Below are 19,613 nucleotides of genomic sequence, written 5' to 3' on the forward strand. Positions count from 1 at the left end.
ACATTTCGGCAGAAAACCAAGAAACCGAAGGCGAACAGGAGAAGGACGATCAAGGACGAATGCAAATGTTTCCTTGGATGGAGTCTAAAGTCGAAGATGGTACACCATCGCAGGCAGTTTACAAAAGACAGGGCTCATATGGTATGTTTCGTTCCCAATTTTTGTACACGTATAAAAATTGATCGAGACCGCCCCAGTATCGATCATGCCCTGATGCGTGCTACGGGATCCGATCTCTATCTCTAGACGATACCAGCTCGCATATCAAGCCAAGCTCACCCACTTAGGTAGATCTGGCCATCAGCTCCCTGTTCGCGGACTGAGGCAAATAGCTATGCAGCTCGAGTCGGAAGTCCAGACCGGCGCTTGTCGTGGAGCTCGGCCGTGTCTTGCATGATGGAAGGGATGAATGGCACCCAGCCCCGGTCGGGATTTCAAGGTATGGTTGAATATGAGGTTGACTGCCGGAGACCGTAGGGCTGGGCTGGGCTGGGCTGGGCTCGTCTTGTTCGTTCGATAGCGTGCTGTGGCACGCATATAAATTGTTCCTTGTCGAATGTAGATCGTGGGAGCCGGGACATGACAACCAACCCACAAGGAGACCCGAGACCATGGAAAGATGGTCAGACCGCAGGGAGTGAACTCGTTCTTTTCTTGACCCGCGTGTATCTTCGCCATTGCGTCTCCCATATTCGTGCAACTTTATTGTTGCATAACGCAACTCGAAATCCCGCTATAACAGCTTGCAGATAGTGCAGACGCAATCTCTTCCTCGCATATAGCTCTTTCCAAATTTGCGAATCAAATCCTCGTCTACTCAGTCTTTGGCTTCTTCGTGCCGTATTTCGACCTGCTAGTCGCCCGGCTGGGAACACCACCCTAAAGCAATCCAAACGTCAGCAATGATGCATTTCCAAGTTAATGCACTCCCGAGGCATCGATCCAGCTCCATGGTTCTCTAGAGCAGTTCTGGCTACAACACATCCAAACATGCAAGCAAACCCGTGCTAAACCTCAACAGTTCAAAGAAGACGGAAAGAACTCACCAGATCAAAAGCGCCTCTGACCAAATGATACCGCACACCAGGACAATCCTGACTCCTCCCGCCTCTGACCAGCACGACGCTGTGCTGCTGCACATTATGTCCTTCGCCGGGAATATAGGCGCTGACGATCTTGCCGCTGGACAATCGGACCTTGGCGGTCTTGCGCTGGCCCGAGTTGGGCTTCTTGGGCTTGGTGATGCCGACTTTCAAACACACGCCTTTCATCTCCGGTCGTTGCTCGGCCGCCAGGGCCGGGGACACGGCGTGGCGCGCTTTCTTGGGCTGCCGGGGCCGTGTGCGCACTTGGTTCAGTGTCATCCATGGAGACTGCGTGGTTGTGAACGAGCGCGACTGTCGAGCAAGAGGAAGAGGAAGAGAGACGGGCTTCGAGATGTTGAGCCGTGTCAGGGCGCGGAGGGCTTGGAGAGCCGACGGGGAGGGGATGGGAGGCATGATAAGCAGTGGTGCGATGACTCGGGATATCGACCGCGTGTCGAGTTCTGAATGATTTGAAAGGTAGGTAGGAAGGTGGTGTAGAAGAGGGCAAGTTGCGGTTTGAAGCTTGCGATGCCGTCTTGGAGAACTGGATGAATGTCAAAATTGGCCCGGAGTGTTCAATCGAGGTACCTTCCTAGAAGGGTTTAGCTTGATAGGTTCATCTTCACGTGACTGCTATATGTCTGTCCAGATGTGGTTTAGCTCAAGGGGTTATCTATCATTCAGCCTTGCGGCACAGCCTTGTCTTCGATTATCTATCTGTTGGACCATTGCCAGGACTTCTCGGTACAACCTGGTTGCAGTGTCCATTCAAGTTTGCTACCGTGCTTAAGGGGAAGCGTCTCCAGCTGGATTTGGCAAGTGTGTCCATACTGCACGAGGATTGTATGTCTATTCCGTTCAGATTACTCGACAAGTCAGAATCGTCTCGTTCTCAAAATATGTGAGCAGTGCAGGGAATCCAAGTGCTCGTCTTGCCATTGCCGTTGATACCTTCCCCTCTTGGGGCCCCAAACCAATGCATGAAATCTGCAGCGCGCTCATGGTTGCTTTTGTATCATCTAGCCATGCTCAGCGCACGGATGGTTCATCTGGGCCGTCATGCTCCTCTTCGACCATTGCGGTGTTAACCACGCGCGAGCAGCCAGACTGTTTCTAGACAGACCAGCCACCGGTCAAAATATGTGCGATTGATTCCGTCCTCTGGTGTCGCTCAGTTGCTGTTCCAGCACTGCCTGAATGTATTTCTTTCAGCCATGTCCGGAAACCAGCCTGCAGCTGTACCACACTCGACTCTCTCTCCACAAACCACCGGCATGGCCTCATTCAACCCCGTTCCCCATGCACTTCATCTGCACCTTCCCCTCTGTAATGGCATTCACCCTTAACCCAACCTCGTCTTCCTCAAATCCTTCCAAAACCAAACTTCATCCAACAAGCTTCCATCCCTAGGCGAATACCCATACTCCGGCACCACTCCGAGCGTGGTATATCCGAGTCTAGGATAGACATGCTCGGCTTCCGTCCCGACCGTGGTGTCCAGCATGAGACTCCAGCGACCATGGTCGCACGCGATCTCCTCGAGTTTGGTCATGATGGCTCGAGCGATGCCTTTGCGACGGTGAAGCGGCGAGACGAACAATTTCTCGACCAGGCCGCGAAACGGGCCAGTCTGGGAGTATGGTGTAGCCAAGGAGACGACGCCGGAGACTTCGAGTTCTAGCTTGGCAGTAGATGTTGATGTTTCTGCAGTAGAAGTGGAAGTGGAATTTTTGTCTGGGGATTTGCTCGTGCCGATGCTGGTACTGGTATCGTTTCTGATGATAGGCCATCCAAGCCCTTCCGACTCGAAGGGCGGCTTGACTTCTGCTGCTCCTCCTTCTGATTCTGATGCTGGTCCTAATACAGTCCGACTGGAGACTTCGGACAGATAGACAATGATATGTCTGCTGCCTTGGTCGGCCTCTTTGAGTCGTTCCTCCCACCATCGATACATGGTCGCGTGGTCTAGTGGTGGGAGGAAGGTGGCCATGGTGCCGTCATGTAGGATGCAGGACGCGTGGATGTGGACGATTCCGTCCAGGATTGTCTGGATAGAAGGCGTTGTCGAGGTGATTGTGTGGATGCCGGGGGTGTGGCTGGATGACATTGTGAAGATCGCAATGATGTTATAACAGCAGTGATGGTTGGTGAGGTTCAGGTTGATTGTCGGTGCCGGCGAGGCTGTACGTGAATATAGCGACAAGGTAGTATTCCCAGATCTATACTGATATTGGCATACTAATACCCCAATAACAGACTCCCTTCACTTGTAATCACAGATATTAGTATTTGTGGTATCTCGGAACTTACTGACAACCTTAGCTTCTTCTATAGCTTTTAATCAAAAACAGTAATAATAAATCTTTCATCACTCCGGCTCCCTTGTTAGGAGGAACCGATGGCCCGCCCATAACCTCCCTTTCGCCATAATTCTATCTGGCTTATTGACCAATTGACATATTGACCTGATGAGGTTCAATCACATACATAACCACCTCGCTGTGCTGTGACACGGCCACAACCTGGATGCTGTCCAAAGGACCACTCCGGGTCGGCTTGATCGACGACACGAGTCTTGCTCTAGCATCCCAGATTGTTGGGTTTGTATCCTTCGCCATAACGATCATGACTCTGCTAGGTATGTTACGTATTACACACACAAGTGCTTCATACTCCTAGTTCACACCCACGCAATCCATAACCTGGTCATGGTCCTGGCCTCGATGTTATGCCAATTGTTTGACCTGTTGTCCCTCGTCCATCCGCTTCTCTTGAAGAATCTCTTCTCCAGCCACGCTGCCATGTTAACACAGCCATCTTCAGGAGTCTACCGAGAACTTATCTCAACCATGCGCAACGCAGATACCTTGATCCCCATCATGCTCGGCAACCTGTGCCAGGAGCTCGAGGCCGAGAGGGTGCTTGTAAGACATCGCATCCGCGAAGGCGACAGGTTCGCCGTCTTCCCCAGCGCGCAACGCCGACGGGGTCGACGGAAACAAAAACAGCAGGAGGCGGCGCGACTCTCAAATCGAACCTCAACGACCTGTGGCAGCAATTCAAGAATGTCGAGCGCGCGTTTCTGATCAGAGATCCCTTCCGCACCGAACAGGTCCAGAAGGGCGACTACTGGGGCGAAAGTGATGTCGATGAAAAAGCTTATGCTCGGCCGGGCGGCGGCCGTAGCGGAGAGCGCAGTGTCAAGAACTTCAAAGACCGCATGGGTATGGCGAGGCGTTGTTGTCGTCGGATCAGCAGCGGTATTGCCGAACTGGCCTGGTCCATCGGTTTATCTGGTATGTCGATCTTTGCATGCTTGCACTTGTGTCCTCTGTTTGACATACTCAACTCCAATCCACCTTGGCGGAATATGGCTGGCTTCTATGACCAACACGAGTCGTAGTCAGACTTCCGGTAACCAAACTTGAAATTGGAACTGACCCGCGTGTTGCTAGGTGGCAAGGCCAGACGTCGGTGGTGCACATGTTGGATCAAGTCCACAGGGTCCAAATCCGGAGAATGGAGCGTGATGTCTTTGAGACCGACGAGCTCGTCAAGCGAATCTGGCAGAGAATAAACAGGCGCGGTGGCGGTGGAGGAGGAAGAAGCGGCAGCGCCAGTAGCTCTCGTACTCCGTCCGGTGATGGGGGAGGAGAAGGCGGAGGAGGAGGACGGATGGCAGGTATCCGAAAACGTAGTATCAGATCCAGACCAGGTAGTGTTAGGCACTTGAGTCGTCATGCCAGCACGACGGGAGGTCACTTTCGAGAAGTTGAAGAAAGGGAGGTCGTCCGCGTTCCACCAGACAACATCCTCAGACCGCGTGAGGGTGAGGCGAGCAACACGGGACGGCAAAGAGAGACGAGTCCTCCGGCATCTCGCGTTGAGTATGAGGTTGTCAAACCGGGAAGAATATATGTCGATGTCGATGTTGATGTCGATAGGGGAAGACCAAGAGTCGAGGATGTTGAACTAGACTGTATTGACCGCGCAAGACCAGGCCAAACACAAGGATACAGTCGAGATCGGGGGAGATATCGATAAATGAGGCTGTTGACAGGCAAGGATATTAATAAGACCTCCCGCTTCGGCTGACATTGCTGTCGTCACTCTCTCTTCCACGCCCCAAACTCGTGATCCAGGTGCTCTTTGAGCTGTTTGAACTTATTTCCAAACATCTTACCACAGCGCCAGCATTTGTAGTCCCGCTTGAGGTTGGCGTTCTGATAGCTTGTCTTCCGTCGGATGTCGTCCTTGGCCAGCGGAAAGTCCTCTAAAGGAATAAAGAAATCCGTGTTGAAGCTGTTGTAGTGCTTCTGGTGCTTCAGCCGGTCCGAATGCATATCTCGACTGATGATATGCACATGTAGATGGCTCATGGAGGGATGAGCATGGATTCCCACCTTGAACTCCTTGGTGAAATCGCGGCCAGCGGGCAGAGTCTCTGGAGGATCATCACTCTCCATGGCCGCGATACGCGCTTGACAAGATTCCGAGTAGGGACTGATCAGCCGGGACAGCTCCGATGCTGCCAGTTTGACAGCTGCTGCCGCCTCGCTTCGGACCATCTCCAGAAACTCTGGGTCGTCAAACGCATCCCGCGGGTTCAGATGCCATTTGCTCGAGTCTCGCGGGAGAAGAAGTAGATGGACGGTGGCTTTGGGAAACGCATCTTGAATCAGAACTATCCGGTCGTTGTACTGGATGACCGTGTGGGAAGGGAACTTGGAGGGTTCGAGGATATATGGAAGCAGTCCGCCCCCCATGCCGGGCTTGGACACTGACGGTTTCGGCTGTTTGGGTCTGGGAGACATGAGCTCGGAGAAGGCGTTGCGTTTGCTCGCCGGCGATGATACAGGTTGAACCGAGTCATCGGCTGCCTTCTTCAACTTGTCCGTGGCCGATGACATGTCTTGTGGTGGACTGGGATATTGGTGGTTGAAGCCACGAAGGTAGAGGGAAAGGCACCAGGCGTGCTTGTCTTCACATCATCCAACCGCCTTGCAGAAGTCTCCATTCACCTTTGCTTTCGCCTTCAAAGGAAGTCCGTCGTAATTGAGTCTGCAGCCATGAGGTGTGAAGTGAAAGGTCTTGAGGGATAATAGAAGGGATACGAGGCAGCCAGTGAGGATTCATTGCATGCGCCAACTTTGTCTTGTCTTCGCGTACTCGGTATGGTCTAGTATCTAGCACTCCAGGGCGCAGGAAGGAATACACATCCCACAGTCCCAACCATTGCAACCATTGCAACAATAGCATACGGGTCACTGATTGCAACATTGACGAACCTAGACATCATCAAGTGTGCGAATCTATCATTTTGGCTAGGATACAACGCCTTCAACGGTTCATCAATAGAGTCCCGCCGTCGCCTGTAAGCGGAGGACTCGAGCTCCCTGCCAACCCATCGAACGCCCAACAGCCTTCTTCTTGGACCGTCCTTCCAATAAATAACAGGTAACATTTTCTGGTCGCGGCGCAAGCCTGGAAGAAATCTTGAAGTGTCAATGACTTTTGCAACCATCCCCAAATGCTGCAAGCCCGGCTTAACCCATCCATCCCACTACATCAGACACAGCTCCTGCGCCAACTCCATGCCGCAAAGAGGCCGGCAGTGTATAGCTCTTGGTGTTTTGGGTTTGTCCGTGCGCTCGAGATCTCAAGCTTTCCTCTTCTCTTCACATGACCACACACCTACTGCAACATCCTGCGCTTTGTGATTGATGGTCCATCTCCAATTTCTGTCCCGGTCCATGTGAGCCGAGTGGAGGTGCACCAGCCGAGTAACCTGCCATCTCCCGATTGTATCGTCGAATTTCTCGAACGAGGTCGTAAAATGCGTCGTCAACGTGTATCCGGGATTTGGCCGACGTCTCAATGAATTTGCATCCAAACTGTCGAGCTAGCGCTGCTCCCTCTTCCCTAGACACCGCCCTCTCGGATTCCAAATCGCATTTGTTGCCCACCAAGATCATGGGGAAGTAGTCTTTATCTTTGACCCGTAGAATTTGTTGTTGGAAAGTCATGATTTCTTCAAACGACTGTCGGGAAGTAATGGAGTAGACAAGTAAGAACCCCTCCCCTGTTCTCATGTATTGTTCTCGCATTGCCGAGTATTCTTCTTGCCCGGCGGTATCTAGGACATCGAGAAGGGCGACCTCATCGTCAATCATGCATTGCTTGCGGTAGGAATCTGTGGGGAGAAATGTTCAGTAAGCCGCGGTTACGTCGATCTCTGTGAGGTTCCGCACCTTCAATTGTAGGATCGTATTCATCCACAAAATGACTTTGTATGAGTTGAATGGTCAAACATGATTTTCCCACACCTCCGCCTCCTACGACCACCAGTTTGTATTCGCGCAAAAACTGCAAAGGTGGTATTAGCCCAGCCATAACTTGGAGTGAAAAAGTACAAGATGACAATTTTGTGTCCAAACGCACCTTTGAGGCCATCGCAGGCAACTAGATCCAGCACAGGACAAACGTATAAGAAAGGTCTCGCGCCGAATCTGGCTAGAGGCAGGCGTTCCGAAAGAGTCCAAGTGGCGTGAAACTCACGGTCGGGAATGAAATGCGACAAGGAGGAATTGCAGGGAGGATCTATGAGGGGGGCTGACTGCGCAGTGTTCGAAACGAGAATCTCCGTATTCCGTGATGTGATGGACGAAGCTAGTATCGTAGGACTATCACAAACAGGTCGTCGAGTCGCGGACGGCAGTCGAATCGGAGTGAAACGTTGACTCAGGCCCTGTCCGTATGGCGAGGGAAGGCACTGATAGCTTTAGTGGTCGGACTAGTCGCGGGTTACTGGCAAGGGAGGATGATATCTCGTGGTTTCTAGGGAGGGATGGCACTGTCAAGTTCGACTGCAAGTCGCATCAAACAGTTCGGAGTAAGGGTTTGGGCGATGGGAGGGATGTCAAGGGCAAGAGTGATAGCAGTGGTCGTTGTAGTTGTAGTCGCAGTTTGTGGTTTGTGGTGGTTCGGGTGTAGCAACAGAAGCGCAGGGAGAAGAGTGCAGTGCGGCACTGCAGCAGAAACTCCAGTTTTTTTCTCCGACCAGGGGACAAGGATGAGGGTGGGCAGCGACCAGGGGAGTGTATTTGCTGATATGCACTGCCAGTGACTGCGATATCACGGTGGTTGGTGGCTTTGGGATGCTTCGATGGAGGCAGAGGACCGCGAGACGCGAGACAGGACAGAGCAAAAGTCGGATCTGAAGATGTCAATGCACCGCAGTCAAGTCAAGAAGTGACAACAACTGACATCAACTCAGCAGTCGTGGATTGGCACAATCGGGGAGAGAAGAGAAAGCACAAGCAGTAGAGATCCGAAGTTTAGGTACAGAGAGAGTAGTCGGTGGTCGGTAGAGGGAGGTAGATACAGAGTAGAGGTGTTACTCCTCCTCCTCCTCCTCCTCCCTCACGAGATGTGCCAATATGTGTAGCGTCACTCTATCTTCTGTCCGTCTGTCTGTCTCTGCTGCTGTCCGTCTCTTTTCTGCCTCCCTTCGGCCTCTACTCTGGACACTACAATCCACAATCCCACCCACTACATGACTAGTACTCGACCACTACTGCTACCACTATGTCGCAACCGACCCAAACAGAATCGCCCAGCGCTGCGGATGCTTCGCTGCCACTCCCTAGCTTCCTCGCTATCCTCCTTTTGTCAGTCTCCCATCGATTTGAGCCGTCCTTATTTCGGGTCCTCTACAATGAACCCCGTTTCGAAAAAGATATGTCGTGAACTTGCATCCTCTACTGCATGCGCTGCTTGAGGTAGTATGGCTCAGATGTGAACAGCGAATACAGAACACAGCGTTGCTCAAAGGTCAATGCGGCTTCAAGACGTTGAAGTTACAACCAATCATGAGAAACACTCATCCGTAGCCTCCCACCACGGCGACCTCCTTTTCCTTGGAGTCTATCTCGCAGACGCTACGCCAAAGTATCCGCATGGATGGTAACCGCTCGATACCCGCCGATGCTGCCCTACCAAGTCGACCCATCGGCTCAGGCCAGCATCCATGCCCACAACGAGACCTCGTCCAGCTCTTGATAGGTGCCTCCTTATATCCCGTCACACCCGGGCCACGCCGTCGCGGACCTTCTCCAACTTAGCACCGCGGTTAGATGTCTAGCCCGTGAACAGTTGCCAGAACATGTCTCGCTTCCCCCTGCACGATGGCGGTTCTACGTCCCTCATTTCCGCAGTCCGTTGTTGCAGAAGCAAATACGAGCAGGGCAGATAACCCCACGACGGCTCGGGGATGACGTCCCATGTTGATGTACAGAGTAAAGAGGTTTCGCGCTTGATACAGAAGGAATAGTCTTGTATCAGAACTACAAATTGCTCTGTAGGATGGAGTGAGGCTGCATTTGGGCAAGCGAGTAGTCTTGCAAACCTGGCCGTGACTTGACGGCAGTCGGCTTCCGATTCTCCCCAGGCTCTTGTCGCACAAGTCCATTTTGGAGCAACGCGCAATGATACCTACCTATAGAGAGCTCCGAAGTACAATGTTACCTCTGGTACGTACACTATCATCTTTGGGACGAAGTAAATCAAAGAAACCCGGAGATCCACCTCCACAGTGACATTCTGGAAGATTGCCCGCGCCGCGTTGCAAGCTGTGATCGTCTGTTGATCCGCTAGAAGGAGTCTGGAAACCACAAGATTTCGTTTCAAGTTCCAGGGGCCAGCAGGTGTAAGGTTCGTCAGTTACAACATGGTCTGCGGCTCCAGGAATTCGGTAGGAAAGGATTCGTGCACCATCAAGGATCTGATCTTATAACACAGACACCGGAGTACTCTTCTACATATCTGACATTTCCCGGATCCAAAGCCAACAGACCGATATGACGGGCGCCTGGACGATGATGCATTGCACGATGTAGCTATTCCTGGCTGTCCATTGACCCAGATCAGCTGGCCTTGCCCTTCTTGACATCGGCCTCATCGTCAGTGTCGTCTTCGCCTTCCACCTGAACTCTCACCCCTTGGACACCCCGGGCGACTTCGGCCTCCAGGCTGTCCATGAACTCTCTATCGCTCCCAACCAGTGTGACCACGTTCTTGTTTTTGCCCCATCTCGGATAGCTTCCAACCTTGACTCCTTTTGGTTCAACCCTCGCCGCAAGCTGGGTGAGGTAGTCCGCAACCTCGCTCTCGGCCAAAGGCGTACTAAACAGCATTCGGTACATGCCCTTGCCTTCGGGGTCCTTCAGCCGTGGGAGAACGCGTGGTTTCAAGCTGTCGAGGATGGTTTCGAATATCCTCGGCACGCCAGGCAGGATATGGATGTTGCCGTTCACCACCGAGACGGGAACCCAGAGGTCTTCCTTAACAAATAGCACTTGGTCTTCGTCTGGAATGTTCGGATCGTAGGGGAGCTGAGCCATGCGCAGCTTGGCCGTCAGAGCAGGAGAAGGCGTGTCCCAGGAGAAGTTGGGCTGGGACTTGTGAGGCCGCGAGTACTTCTTCATCTTCTCGACGGTCTTGTCGTGAAGCTTCAGCTCGAGGCCAAACGCCTTGGCTATAGATTGGTAGGTGATATCGTCGTGTCTGCGGTTGAACATGTCTTGTTAGCATGATGGCGAGGATGTTTTCATGGGCCAACAGATGCAAACACCTACGTAGGCCCAATGCCACCACTGGTCACTACGAAATCGTAGTTCTTGGACATGCGCCGCGCCGCTTCCATTATGTCGTCTTCGTCGTCGGGAATCACCTCGATTCTCTTCAGCTGCATGCCGAGCGAGAAACACCATCGAGCGAAATATGCCGAGTTGGTGTCTACGGTCTGTAAATTGTCCCAGCCATGTCAGTCGCCGAATTAGCCATGTATTGGATTGCACCACGTCGTAGAGGTGCGCAGTCTGCGCGTTTCGTGCATCGAGGAGGCTGGAGATGGTACCTTTCCGCCCAACACTTCATCGCCAATGATGATACATCCCGCCGTGCTTATCATGTTCTTTTGAGGCGTGGAAGTCGCCTCGACATTCGAGGATGATGATGTCATGTTGGAGGAGGACGACGAGGAAGAGGAGGACGACGTCGAGTATGCGGCAGCAGAGCGGTGGGCGTAGTTGGGCAGTGGACGAGACAGATGGCGGGCGAGTTGAGACAGACGAGAGAACATCGATCAGGAGTGCAGAGTAGAGTCGATCTGTGTATGCTCTGTAGAGGTATATAAGCTAGTAAAGGATTGATGGAGATTCAATGCAAGTGACGAGGGACGACACTCGACACTCGACACTCGACAAAGCTCGGGATTCTGCCCCACCACCAACAACATAGGTAACAGGTTTATATACAGTCACCATCACCATCAGCATCCTCATCCTTATCACTGCCCTTTTCAAAGTTTTTATTCCGTTCAACGCTTCTTCGCAGCTGATAGAGCTATCCATCCCTCCTATAGGCATCGACAGTCTGCAGCGAATATCCCCCAAACAGCCCGGCCCCCTACCCTTCCCAGGCGGACAAGGCTGAGATTGGGAGAAGGCTCTGCTGTTAGGCGCAAACAATCTACGTTTCGCAACCTCGTCTGCAGGCAGTATCCGAAGACAGGACGACACGTCAATTGGCACGCTGGGTCCTGGGCTGTGGTCAACTAGGACAACCAACGAAGATGGTAGCTTTCATTGCCCTACAATCTATCCCATCCTTCTCCCAGTCCCCCATACCCCTAACCGGTCATACACACGAGATGTCCAATTGTCCACCCAGCACATTAACTGACATCAAACCACTTGGTTCTACAGTCAGAGTCACGCCTGTACACCTTCTCGCAAGAGACGAAAGAGCAGCTCCGCAAGTTCCGACTGGGAACGTCGCGGGCGAAGACACCGTTGGCAAGGATCTGTGAGTCCCCGTCCTTGTCCCGAGTCGAGAAATCTATCAATACCTCAACACTTCCCTGTGTTTTGGGGCCTGCGATCGAGTTGGACTCGTGAGAGCATGGCGAAAACTTCCAATGCATTGCCCGGACCTGGCGTCAGACCGTCATTGCTACCTTCGCTTCGATCCCTTCGCATATGCCAACACTTCCCTCGCTGACACTTGTTTCTATCTAGACCAGATTGATCCCAAGACACAGGAAATCAAACCATCCTCCGACGACACGTACTCAGACATCCTCGAACTCGCTGATGACTTACCGGATTCATCGCCGCGGTTCGTCCTGCTGAGCTATCCACTCACATTGGTACCACATTCCCTTACACGCATTTCGCACCATCCAAGCACTCCTGTCCACCTATCCTTAGTCTATACCCTACTGGCACTATCCTCTCCTGATGGCATCTACATCTACTGTGACTCTGGGGGCCCTCTGCTCGTGTACAGCATCATACTGCCTGGCCCGAGCCTTACTTTTCGCCCTCCCATCCACAATCCTACGACTGTCCAAGTACTGCACAGACACTCATTCTGACATGAACCCTTCACACCTATACAGCCATCCGGTCGGCTTTCCGTGCCCTACGTCTTGATCTACTATCTCCCCGTGAACTGCAATCCGAACATGCGCATGAGCTATGCCGGTGCCGTCGAACTCATGCGCAACACCGCCGAAGTCAATCGCGTCATTGAGATCCAGGATGCAGACGACTTACAGGAGATCGAGACGAAATTGAAAGGGGAGGATTGATGGAGGAGGCTTGAAAGAGTGAGGGCCGGCTGGATGGAGGTACCTGACAGGCAGCACTCAGTTACAAAGGCATGATCGAGGCGGATGGGCTGAAGCGAACAGTAATATACATAATATACACCTATCTAAGTTGACGGGAAGTCAGTCATGCACATTGACTATAGTCACAAAATCCAACCATATATGTTCCATGCTCAGCTTCTTCAGCGGGGCTGATCCACGATTGCAGATCATCACTCAGGTAGTGTGGATGAATCCAGAGATCGAAGGTGGCCAAAAGCATGCTTTGGCATTGAAAAGAACTGCCTGCCTCCGTGGAACTGGCTGACCTTGTCTGCGCCGCCCAGAGCTGGACATGATCAGGTTCATAATGTCAATTATGCTACTTAGATATAGGCCAATCCAAATCCAAAAGCAAAGCCGAGTACTAAGGTAAATCGAATCAAGCGGCCAGATTTTGCTCTAAACCAGAAAAAATAAGATACACGCATCCAGAGACAGGTTTCCTTTCCATTGCGCCATCACAGTTGAGCCTTGACATGCTCCGACCCTCCACCTAACCCTGACGACGACGGCGACTTTGTGACGGCCTTCCCCTCCGGCACCGTAAAGCCCTGGAAATAGCCCTCCAGCGCTTCGACCGTGCCAGGCCCTTCAACCAGTCTGACTGCAACACCGACGTGTCCGTCTGGCCGCACAACCACGACGGCGCCCTCACCCTCCTTGAGCCCCATCTTGGCATGCGCCGAGGCCGGGGCGTTAGGCACTCTCATGTCCTTTCTGTCGTCGGCGTAGACGCGGCCGGCATAGTCCTGGAAGAGGGCGGGCAGATCGGATATTTCGATCTCGGGCCGCTTCGCCGCCATGGTCAGGCAGAGCGAGAAGAAGCTGGAATGCGGGTTGTCCATGTCGTGGTGATTGTCGAGCTTGCGGTGAGCACTGGCGAAGCGGGTGTAGAAGGAGTTGGGCCCGGTCAAGCCTGTAGCCAGATCGAGCAGGGCTTGATGCTGGCCCTTCTTCGGCGACTGCTTCAACCCGGCGTATATGAACAGCCGGAAGGCGCCGTTGTAGGGGATCTCATTCTCCAGGTGGACGACATTGGCGTCGACCACACGCGTCACGTTCGACGGCGGCATGATCCGGCCGGGCCGCAGCTGTGGCGAGCCCGTGATGATCAGCGGGTGCTGGAACGGGTGCTCGGGCCCGTGGTTGAAGATGTTGCCGTTGTAAGCGACGCCGAAGCCGGCCGTGAATTCGCAGCTGGCTTTGAACATCTTGACGAACTCGTTCTCGGTCTCGCCCGCGTCGTGCTTGTGCGCATCGCTGACCTCGGAGGCCGTGGGCTGCCGTTGCGAGAAGAGAGCGGCGTACTTGTTGTCGAAGTTGAGTAGGGTCTCGGCAATGAATCTGCGTTCCACCTCGTACGTCGAGAGGATGTCGCGGTTGGCAAAGCCCGATTCCACCAGGTGCATCTTCCACGCGAAATTGACCGCGTCGTGGAACGCCGTGTTCATGCCCTGTCCTGCCTTGGGCGAGTGCGTGTGGCAGACATCGCCGCCCATGAACACCCGATGGTCCAGCGTGTATTTGTCCGCGATGCCCTGCCCGATCGGATACACCGAGTACCATTCCACGCGGTCCCAGTCGCAGTAGTAGGGCTGGAAGATGCGTTTGGCTGCCGTCTGCACTTCTTCCACAGTTGCCGTCTTGCGAGGCGAGAAGTCGGGGTCCGTCGAGCTGGCGATCTGGATGTAGAGTCTGACCATGTTGTTCTCGCGCGGAATCACCATGATGCTTCCGTGGTCCGAGTGGATGGTGCATTTCATCTTGATGTCGGGGAAGTTTGTGCGGACGACGCCATCCATGACGCCCCAGACATGTGAGATAGGGTCCTTGTGCCGTATTTTGATGCCCAGTTGGTCGCGCACGAAGCTGCGCGCTCCCTCGCCGCTGTAAAGATACTTGGCCCGCACCGTGTCGGTGACGTTGCTGTCGAGGTTCTTCAGGTCGACTTCCACCGGATAGTCGGGATTGACGTGGTTGGTTTCGAACCGCGTGATCGTCCATGGCCGTTGCACTTTCGTCCCGTTTTTCTCCAGGTCTTCGATCAGAACTCTCTCGATCAGTCCCTGATGCAGAAGTGCTGTGTAGGGATATCGGGCGTCTAGGAACTCGGGACAACTGGCCCATGTGCCGGTTCTCACGATCTTCTCGCCGGGAGCGGGATCCCAGAAAGCCACTTCAAATACTCGGGCGGGGTCATAAGCCAGAATTTTGCTTTTTAACTTCATGTTCTTGAGCATCTCTAGAGTTCGTGGTTGAATGCCATCGGCTCGGCCGGTCGCCGTTGGTACCGGGCGGTTGTCGATATGTCTGACCTTGTAACCCCATCTGGAAAGAGAGACGGACAGCAGCAACCCCACAGGGCCGGCCCCGACAATGACAATATCGTACAACGGTATCTCCTTCTTCATTTTGGATGTGCCAGTGAAACTAGTTAGTGCGAGAGCTGGGAGAGGATCTGTTGTATTGGAGTGACGCCGAAGTGGACAGTGTTAGTGGTCAGCTCCGAGTAGATGGCTAGCTAGGTGGGACGAAGAAGGATGACTCGAGGGAGGATAACGATGTTATATGAGAGTTCACAAACGGTCTAGTCTTTGTCGGATCTTGACTAAGGCAGATGTCGGCCTTTTCGGGGTGACGTCTAGGTCAGCGCTGCAGAGAAGCAACCGAATCTCTTTGCCGCGTGTACTCATTGCAGAGCAACCGAGTCTCCTTGCCGCTTGTACTCACCCAAACAAATTGGGGGTTCGTCCGACTCACCCGGGGTTTCAGGAGGGAGAGGTCACCTCAGGTCCCAAGCTCGCTCCGCCCCGAATGGCCGCCACGTCCCATGACTGACCTCTACCTGCCATCCCAGTGGACAGAGGCACCGCAGCCGGCGTCCTCGGTGGCCATCAGCTGGAGAAGTGTGGAGAGAGGAAGAGCTGTGGGCAACATCGACGGCTGGCACCCCGCAAGCCGGGTCTGAAAGACGGCAATCGAGGTGGTCACGTGGCAAGGCTGGACGACGACATGTCACGGGACCTCACCTCACGTGACGATAAGATATCTGGTCAGTTGCTTGGCACGTCGCTGCCTTTTTCAACCTCCTGTATCTCACTTTCCTCCTTTTGTCTCCTGTGTTTGCCCACAACACTGCACATAGGCAGTAAGGAGTGCACAACAGCTGTGAGAGGAGGTTTGTCTTGAACGTCTGGCTTCTGTCATGCTATAGGTTGGATGCCTGGGCCACACACCATTGAGATTCCGTCTTCATCTTGACGCCTGTCCATGATAACATCTGCAAATGCAGATGGCCAGCTCTTGCGCTGAGGGGGGAGTATGCTGGACGATGGCATTGCCGGAGAATGGATGAGGATTTCTCTGCACTGTCGGCCCTGGCTGGTCGGGGGGTTTGTTGTTGGAAGTCTGGGTGAGGTGAAATGGTCTTTGTGCATGTTGAATGGATTGGATGAACTTGACTCTGGCCTTGATGGTAATGGTGCAACTTGATGAAATGAAAAACTCCCCTGAAGAAAAGTGTCTCCTCTGCAACAAGCTGCTTGCCCTCATCCCATACCTCGTGACCACCGGAGCGGCGAAACTAACGGCCGACACCTCCGATGCTTCGCTTGGCGACGGCGAGTGCAGACACTGGCACTGGCCTGCAACTGGCCTGGCATGCAACTCCCACCCTGCACAACCTGATCTTGAATTCACTGTTCTTCCAATCCATCTAGCTCACATCGTCAGTGTTCTCACTGCTTGGTTCGATTCTTCTCTCCTGTGAATTCCTTCTGTACAGTCTTTGCTGTCGTTCGCCGACTTTCCTTGTCGCAAAAGATCACATCCAGACCGTGCGAGAGCACTCTCTGGCGTCGTCGATCTGTTTCGGCCGCCACAGCCTCCTTCACCCATCATGGTTGACATAGCGCGTCGTCGAGTCATCTCGGCCAGTCCATCTTCTCCTGCTTTCAAGAACTCACCTCCCTTTAAAGAGCTGGGTTGTTTCGACGAAGAATCATGTCGATACTTCCTTCGTGAAGTTGGATCTCGGGTTGTCCCATTCTATCCTTTCAACTTTGGTATGGAAGAGGTATACAGCTTGATCCTCGAGAGGTTCGGATATCCTGGGATCCCAGATGCCACCAGTCTCCTCCAAGAACTGCTAGAGAAGGAAGATGTTGCAGGCGGCTTTGGAGATGATGGTGATATTTGGCGCTCCTGGCGTCATAGCTGGAGACACCGAAATGTAAGGTCCCCCACACAAACCAAAAGCAGATTGACTGACTGTCGATGGCAGGATGACTCTCTCAATCCTTTCATCCCCAAAATCGGCAACTTCGTTCTTCAGGCGCCAACCGAGCCTCATATTCGTCGCATCAAAGCACAGAACTTCATCCTTCAGTGCGAAGAGGCCAGTGCCCAAGCCGAGAAAGCAGCACTGGCGGCAACATCCGGCACCGAAGACCAAGCACAGTCTCCAGAAGCAGGTATTAGCCAGCCGGTGGAGATTGACGACGCCGAAGACGAATATACTTTGCCAGCTACAACCTTTTCTCATCAGAGAACCCGAACTCTGCTGGCGTCGGGAGTTCCATTGACCTTAGATGTGTTTGGCAGAGCAGAGCGGCCCAGCAGTCGCCGAACTTCGACGTCTTCTGAAGCATCATCCCAGCAGGAGTTCATTGAGGTAGACCGGTCAAACCTGGATCCCGATGTCGATCCCTCGCTCTTGGTTTCTTTCGAAATGCTCACAAATGACCCGTCATCTCCCACCGGCTATGGACCCAGCCTGAGAGGTGGGCAAGCAGAAGTCATTACGCTGCAACAAGTCCGTTCCCCGACCACGCCGACGACCACTGATGAGCATGATGACACTGACGACACTGATGACCAGGTCAGCCCGTCAGTGGGCGACCCTGGTCCAGCAGTGCTTGCAACGCCCGAGGCAGAGACTGCCAATGTCGAACCCCCGTCAAGTGACATTGCCACTCCCGAACGCGCGGCCGCAGATGTTACCACAGTGGAAAATGAAGTTCCTGCTTCTCTAGACCAAGACGAGTCAGCAGATGACGAGCCGGAATCCGCAGAGCATGCCAGACCTTCTGGTAGAGCTAATAAGGGACAGCAGCTCACGTTGAGTATGAGGACGCGAGCGATGAATCGAGAATTCCGCCTGATTGATGGAACGATCTTTCATCCAGGAGCACGCAAGAGAGTGTCATCACATAGTAGCCCTGGCCAGGTTGGCACGGGCAATGTCGAGAGTAGACGAGCCTCCATTGTCCGGCGCAGCTGGACGCCAGTGCTGCAGAAAATCGAGTCACGCCAGAGCTGGTTGAGAAACACGGCCAGCAGTGTGTTAACTCTCTTCCGCCGCAACAGCCAAGACAAGAAGGCCAAACAATCCTCGCGGAACTTGAAAACAACCAACTCAGCCCAAGCTGCAGCCCAGCAGCATTCAGCTCCTTCTACCGTTCATACCACAGTCACCAAGCCATCTACTACTGAACCTGCTACCCCCCATTCATCAAACTCTCATACCTCTACCACTCCTCCCTCAATCTCTCATCTCCCTACGACTGCAGCCGCTGCCGAAGACAGTTCCTCGATGCCTGAGCAACGCCGCCCTGCCAACGCCTTTGGACTTGACGGAGTTCTGGAACCAGCAGAATCCGTAGTCCAGCGCTCAGATCTCTCTATCTCGATTCCCTCTACTAATCCTCCTTCTACCGTCCGTCAGACCGCCTCCTCCCATTCATCGACCCAGCAGACGGCACCAAACTCTCAATTGAGGACAACTTATCGTCATCCTGCTTACTTATTCGGACTTGACGGTGCCTCTGATTCGGTTGAAGCCTCAAACCATTGTTCGGCCTTTTCATCCTCCAGCTCATCCACGTCTCATTCGTCCATTACTCAGTCTCACTCGACTGCTCCAACCAGTTCTCATTCTTTCGTTGGAGAGACTCTTACAAACACTCAATTAAAATACACGCAACGCGATCGTGCCTGCGTCCCTGAGTCGACGGTGCCTTTGCACTTGTCTTTGCGGTCATAAAGCCAAACATGGCTGACCATAACAAACCTCTACCTCTCAACCCCCCTGAAATTGTACGATCCATGTCAGCACGTCATCATAATCAACAGCCACCTCACATTCATTCTCGCGCATTGCCCAATGCCTCACCAGTCTCCCGACCTTCAACAGTCATCACTTGGTCATCCAGCCGCAATGCCTACAACGTTGCTTCTGACAGCCCAAGAGCTCCAGTACCTGCCAGACATCAATTTCTGCCACCGTGGGTTACCGGTCAGCAGCACACCGCAGGTAGTGCAGAGCCAAAGAAACGCAGTGTAGAGCAAACCCAGTGAGTTCACCTTCATCCTTAACTGCGCACTCAATTCCTTACAGTGAGTGATATTAGGGGTCCCTTTTCCATGGGTACTTTGGCAGATCCATTCACGGATGCACCAGCATTCGTGCCACCAACACGGCCATCTGCACCAGCGAACGGTTCGCGCCTTCGGCCCTCGGCGCCTGTCTTTGTTCCCCGTCTTCTAGGGACGGCACCAACCTTTCCTCCGCCTGCTCGTCCTGCTGTCTTCCCCATCACTCCCGACCGGGCCCCGTTGGGGCTTGGTCTCCGTGGCGCTGCTGGCTCGCGGTCTCCCACTTCGGTGGGTCCCTCGAGGGCCGATAGTAGCACCTGGGTCCAGGGCCATCCCCCTCGCCGCACTGTCACACCAATGCAGACCGTTGTTTCCAACGGTCCCGGTCCGACTGTTCGCCGCTAGGCGGGCAACGGAGTCGGGGGCGGCGGGGTTAG

General features: G+C 53.5%; 9 protein-coding genes across 9 annotated transcripts; 3 read left to right on the top strand and 6 right to left on the bottom strand.

The window, feature by feature from the left end:
- Positions 1-813: 813 nt before the first annotated feature.
- Positions 814-1,499, bottom strand: A1O1_09216 (small subunit ribosomal protein S12; the record flags this gene model as incomplete). Its single annotated transcript, XM_007730072.1, has 2 exons — positions 814-879; positions 1,047-1,499. 2 exons carry the CDS (start codon positions 1,497-1,499, stop codon positions 814-816), a joined length of 519 nt encoding a protein of 172 aa, XP_007728262.1.
- A 928-nt stretch (positions 1,500-2,427) lies between these two features.
- A1O1_09217 (uncharacterized protein) lies at positions 2,428-3,192 on the bottom strand (the record flags this gene model as incomplete). The annotated part of the gene is made up of 1 exon (XM_007730073.1): positions 2,428-3,192. The coding sequence occupies one exon, from the start codon at positions 3,190-3,192 to the stop codon at positions 2,428-2,430; it is 765 nt and encodes a 254-aa protein (XP_007728263.1).
- A 419-nt stretch (positions 3,193-3,611) lies between these two features.
- A1O1_09218 (uncharacterized protein) lies at positions 3,612-5,129 on the top strand (the record flags this gene model as incomplete). Its single annotated transcript, XM_007730074.1, has 3 exons — positions 3,612-3,723; positions 3,899-4,381; positions 4,489-5,129. The coding sequence occupies 3 exons, from the start codon at positions 3,612-3,614 to the stop codon at positions 5,127-5,129; spliced, it is 1,236 nt and encodes a 411-aa protein (XP_007728264.1).
- A 62-nt stretch (positions 5,130-5,191) lies between these two features.
- A1O1_09219 (uncharacterized protein) lies at positions 5,192-5,995 on the bottom strand (the record flags this gene model as incomplete). Its single annotated transcript, XM_007730075.1, has 1 exon — positions 5,192-5,995. One exon carries the CDS (start codon positions 5,993-5,995, stop codon positions 5,192-5,194), a length of 804 nt encoding a protein of 267 aa, XP_007728265.1.
- Positions 5,996-6,763: 768 nt separating this feature from the next.
- A1O1_09220 (Ras-like protein) lies at positions 6,764-7,478 on the bottom strand (the record flags this gene model as incomplete). The annotated part of the gene is made up of 2 exons (XM_007730076.1): positions 6,764-7,278; positions 7,337-7,478. 2 exons carry the CDS (start codon positions 7,476-7,478, stop codon positions 6,764-6,766), a joined length of 657 nt encoding a protein of 218 aa, XP_007728266.1.
- Positions 7,479-10,009: 2,531 nt separating this feature from the next.
- On the bottom strand, positions 10,010-11,226 carry A1O1_09221 (uncharacterized protein; the record flags this gene model as incomplete). Its single annotated transcript, XM_007730077.1, has 3 exons — positions 10,010-10,649; positions 10,721-10,887; positions 11,002-11,226. The coding sequence occupies 3 exons, from the start codon at positions 11,224-11,226 to the stop codon at positions 10,010-10,012; spliced, it is 1,032 nt and encodes a 343-aa protein (XP_007728267.1).
- An 837-nt stretch (positions 11,227-12,063) lies between these two features.
- A1O1_09222 (uncharacterized protein) lies at positions 12,064-12,738 on the top strand (the record flags this gene model as incomplete). The annotated part of the gene is made up of 2 exons (XM_007730078.1): positions 12,064-12,294; positions 12,547-12,738. 2 exons carry the CDS (start codon positions 12,064-12,066, stop codon positions 12,736-12,738), a joined length of 423 nt encoding a protein of 140 aa, XP_007728268.1.
- Positions 12,739-13,259: 521 nt separating this feature from the next.
- On the bottom strand, positions 13,260-15,212 carry A1O1_09223 (uncharacterized protein; the record flags this gene model as incomplete). The annotated part of the gene is made up of 1 exon (XM_007730079.1): positions 13,260-15,212. One exon carries the CDS (start codon positions 15,210-15,212, stop codon positions 13,260-13,262), a length of 1,953 nt encoding a protein of 650 aa, XP_007728269.1.
- Positions 15,213-16,699: 1,487 nt separating this feature from the next.
- On the top strand, positions 16,700-18,844 carry A1O1_09224 (uncharacterized protein; the record flags this gene model as incomplete). The annotated part of the gene is made up of 2 exons (XM_007730080.1): positions 16,700-17,032; positions 17,084-18,844. 2 exons carry the CDS (start codon positions 16,700-16,702, stop codon positions 18,842-18,844), a joined length of 2,094 nt encoding a protein of 697 aa, XP_007728270.1.
- Positions 18,845-19,613: the final 769 nt, after the last annotated feature.

This window comes from Capronia coronata, assembly GCF_000585585.1.
Source record: "Capronia coronata CBS 617.96 chromosome Unknown acBCG-supercont1.11, whole genome shotgun sequence".
In the NCBI taxonomy this organism is placed as follows: domain Eukaryota; kingdom Fungi; phylum Ascomycota; class Eurotiomycetes; order Chaetothyriales; family Herpotrichiellaceae; genus Capronia; species Capronia coronata.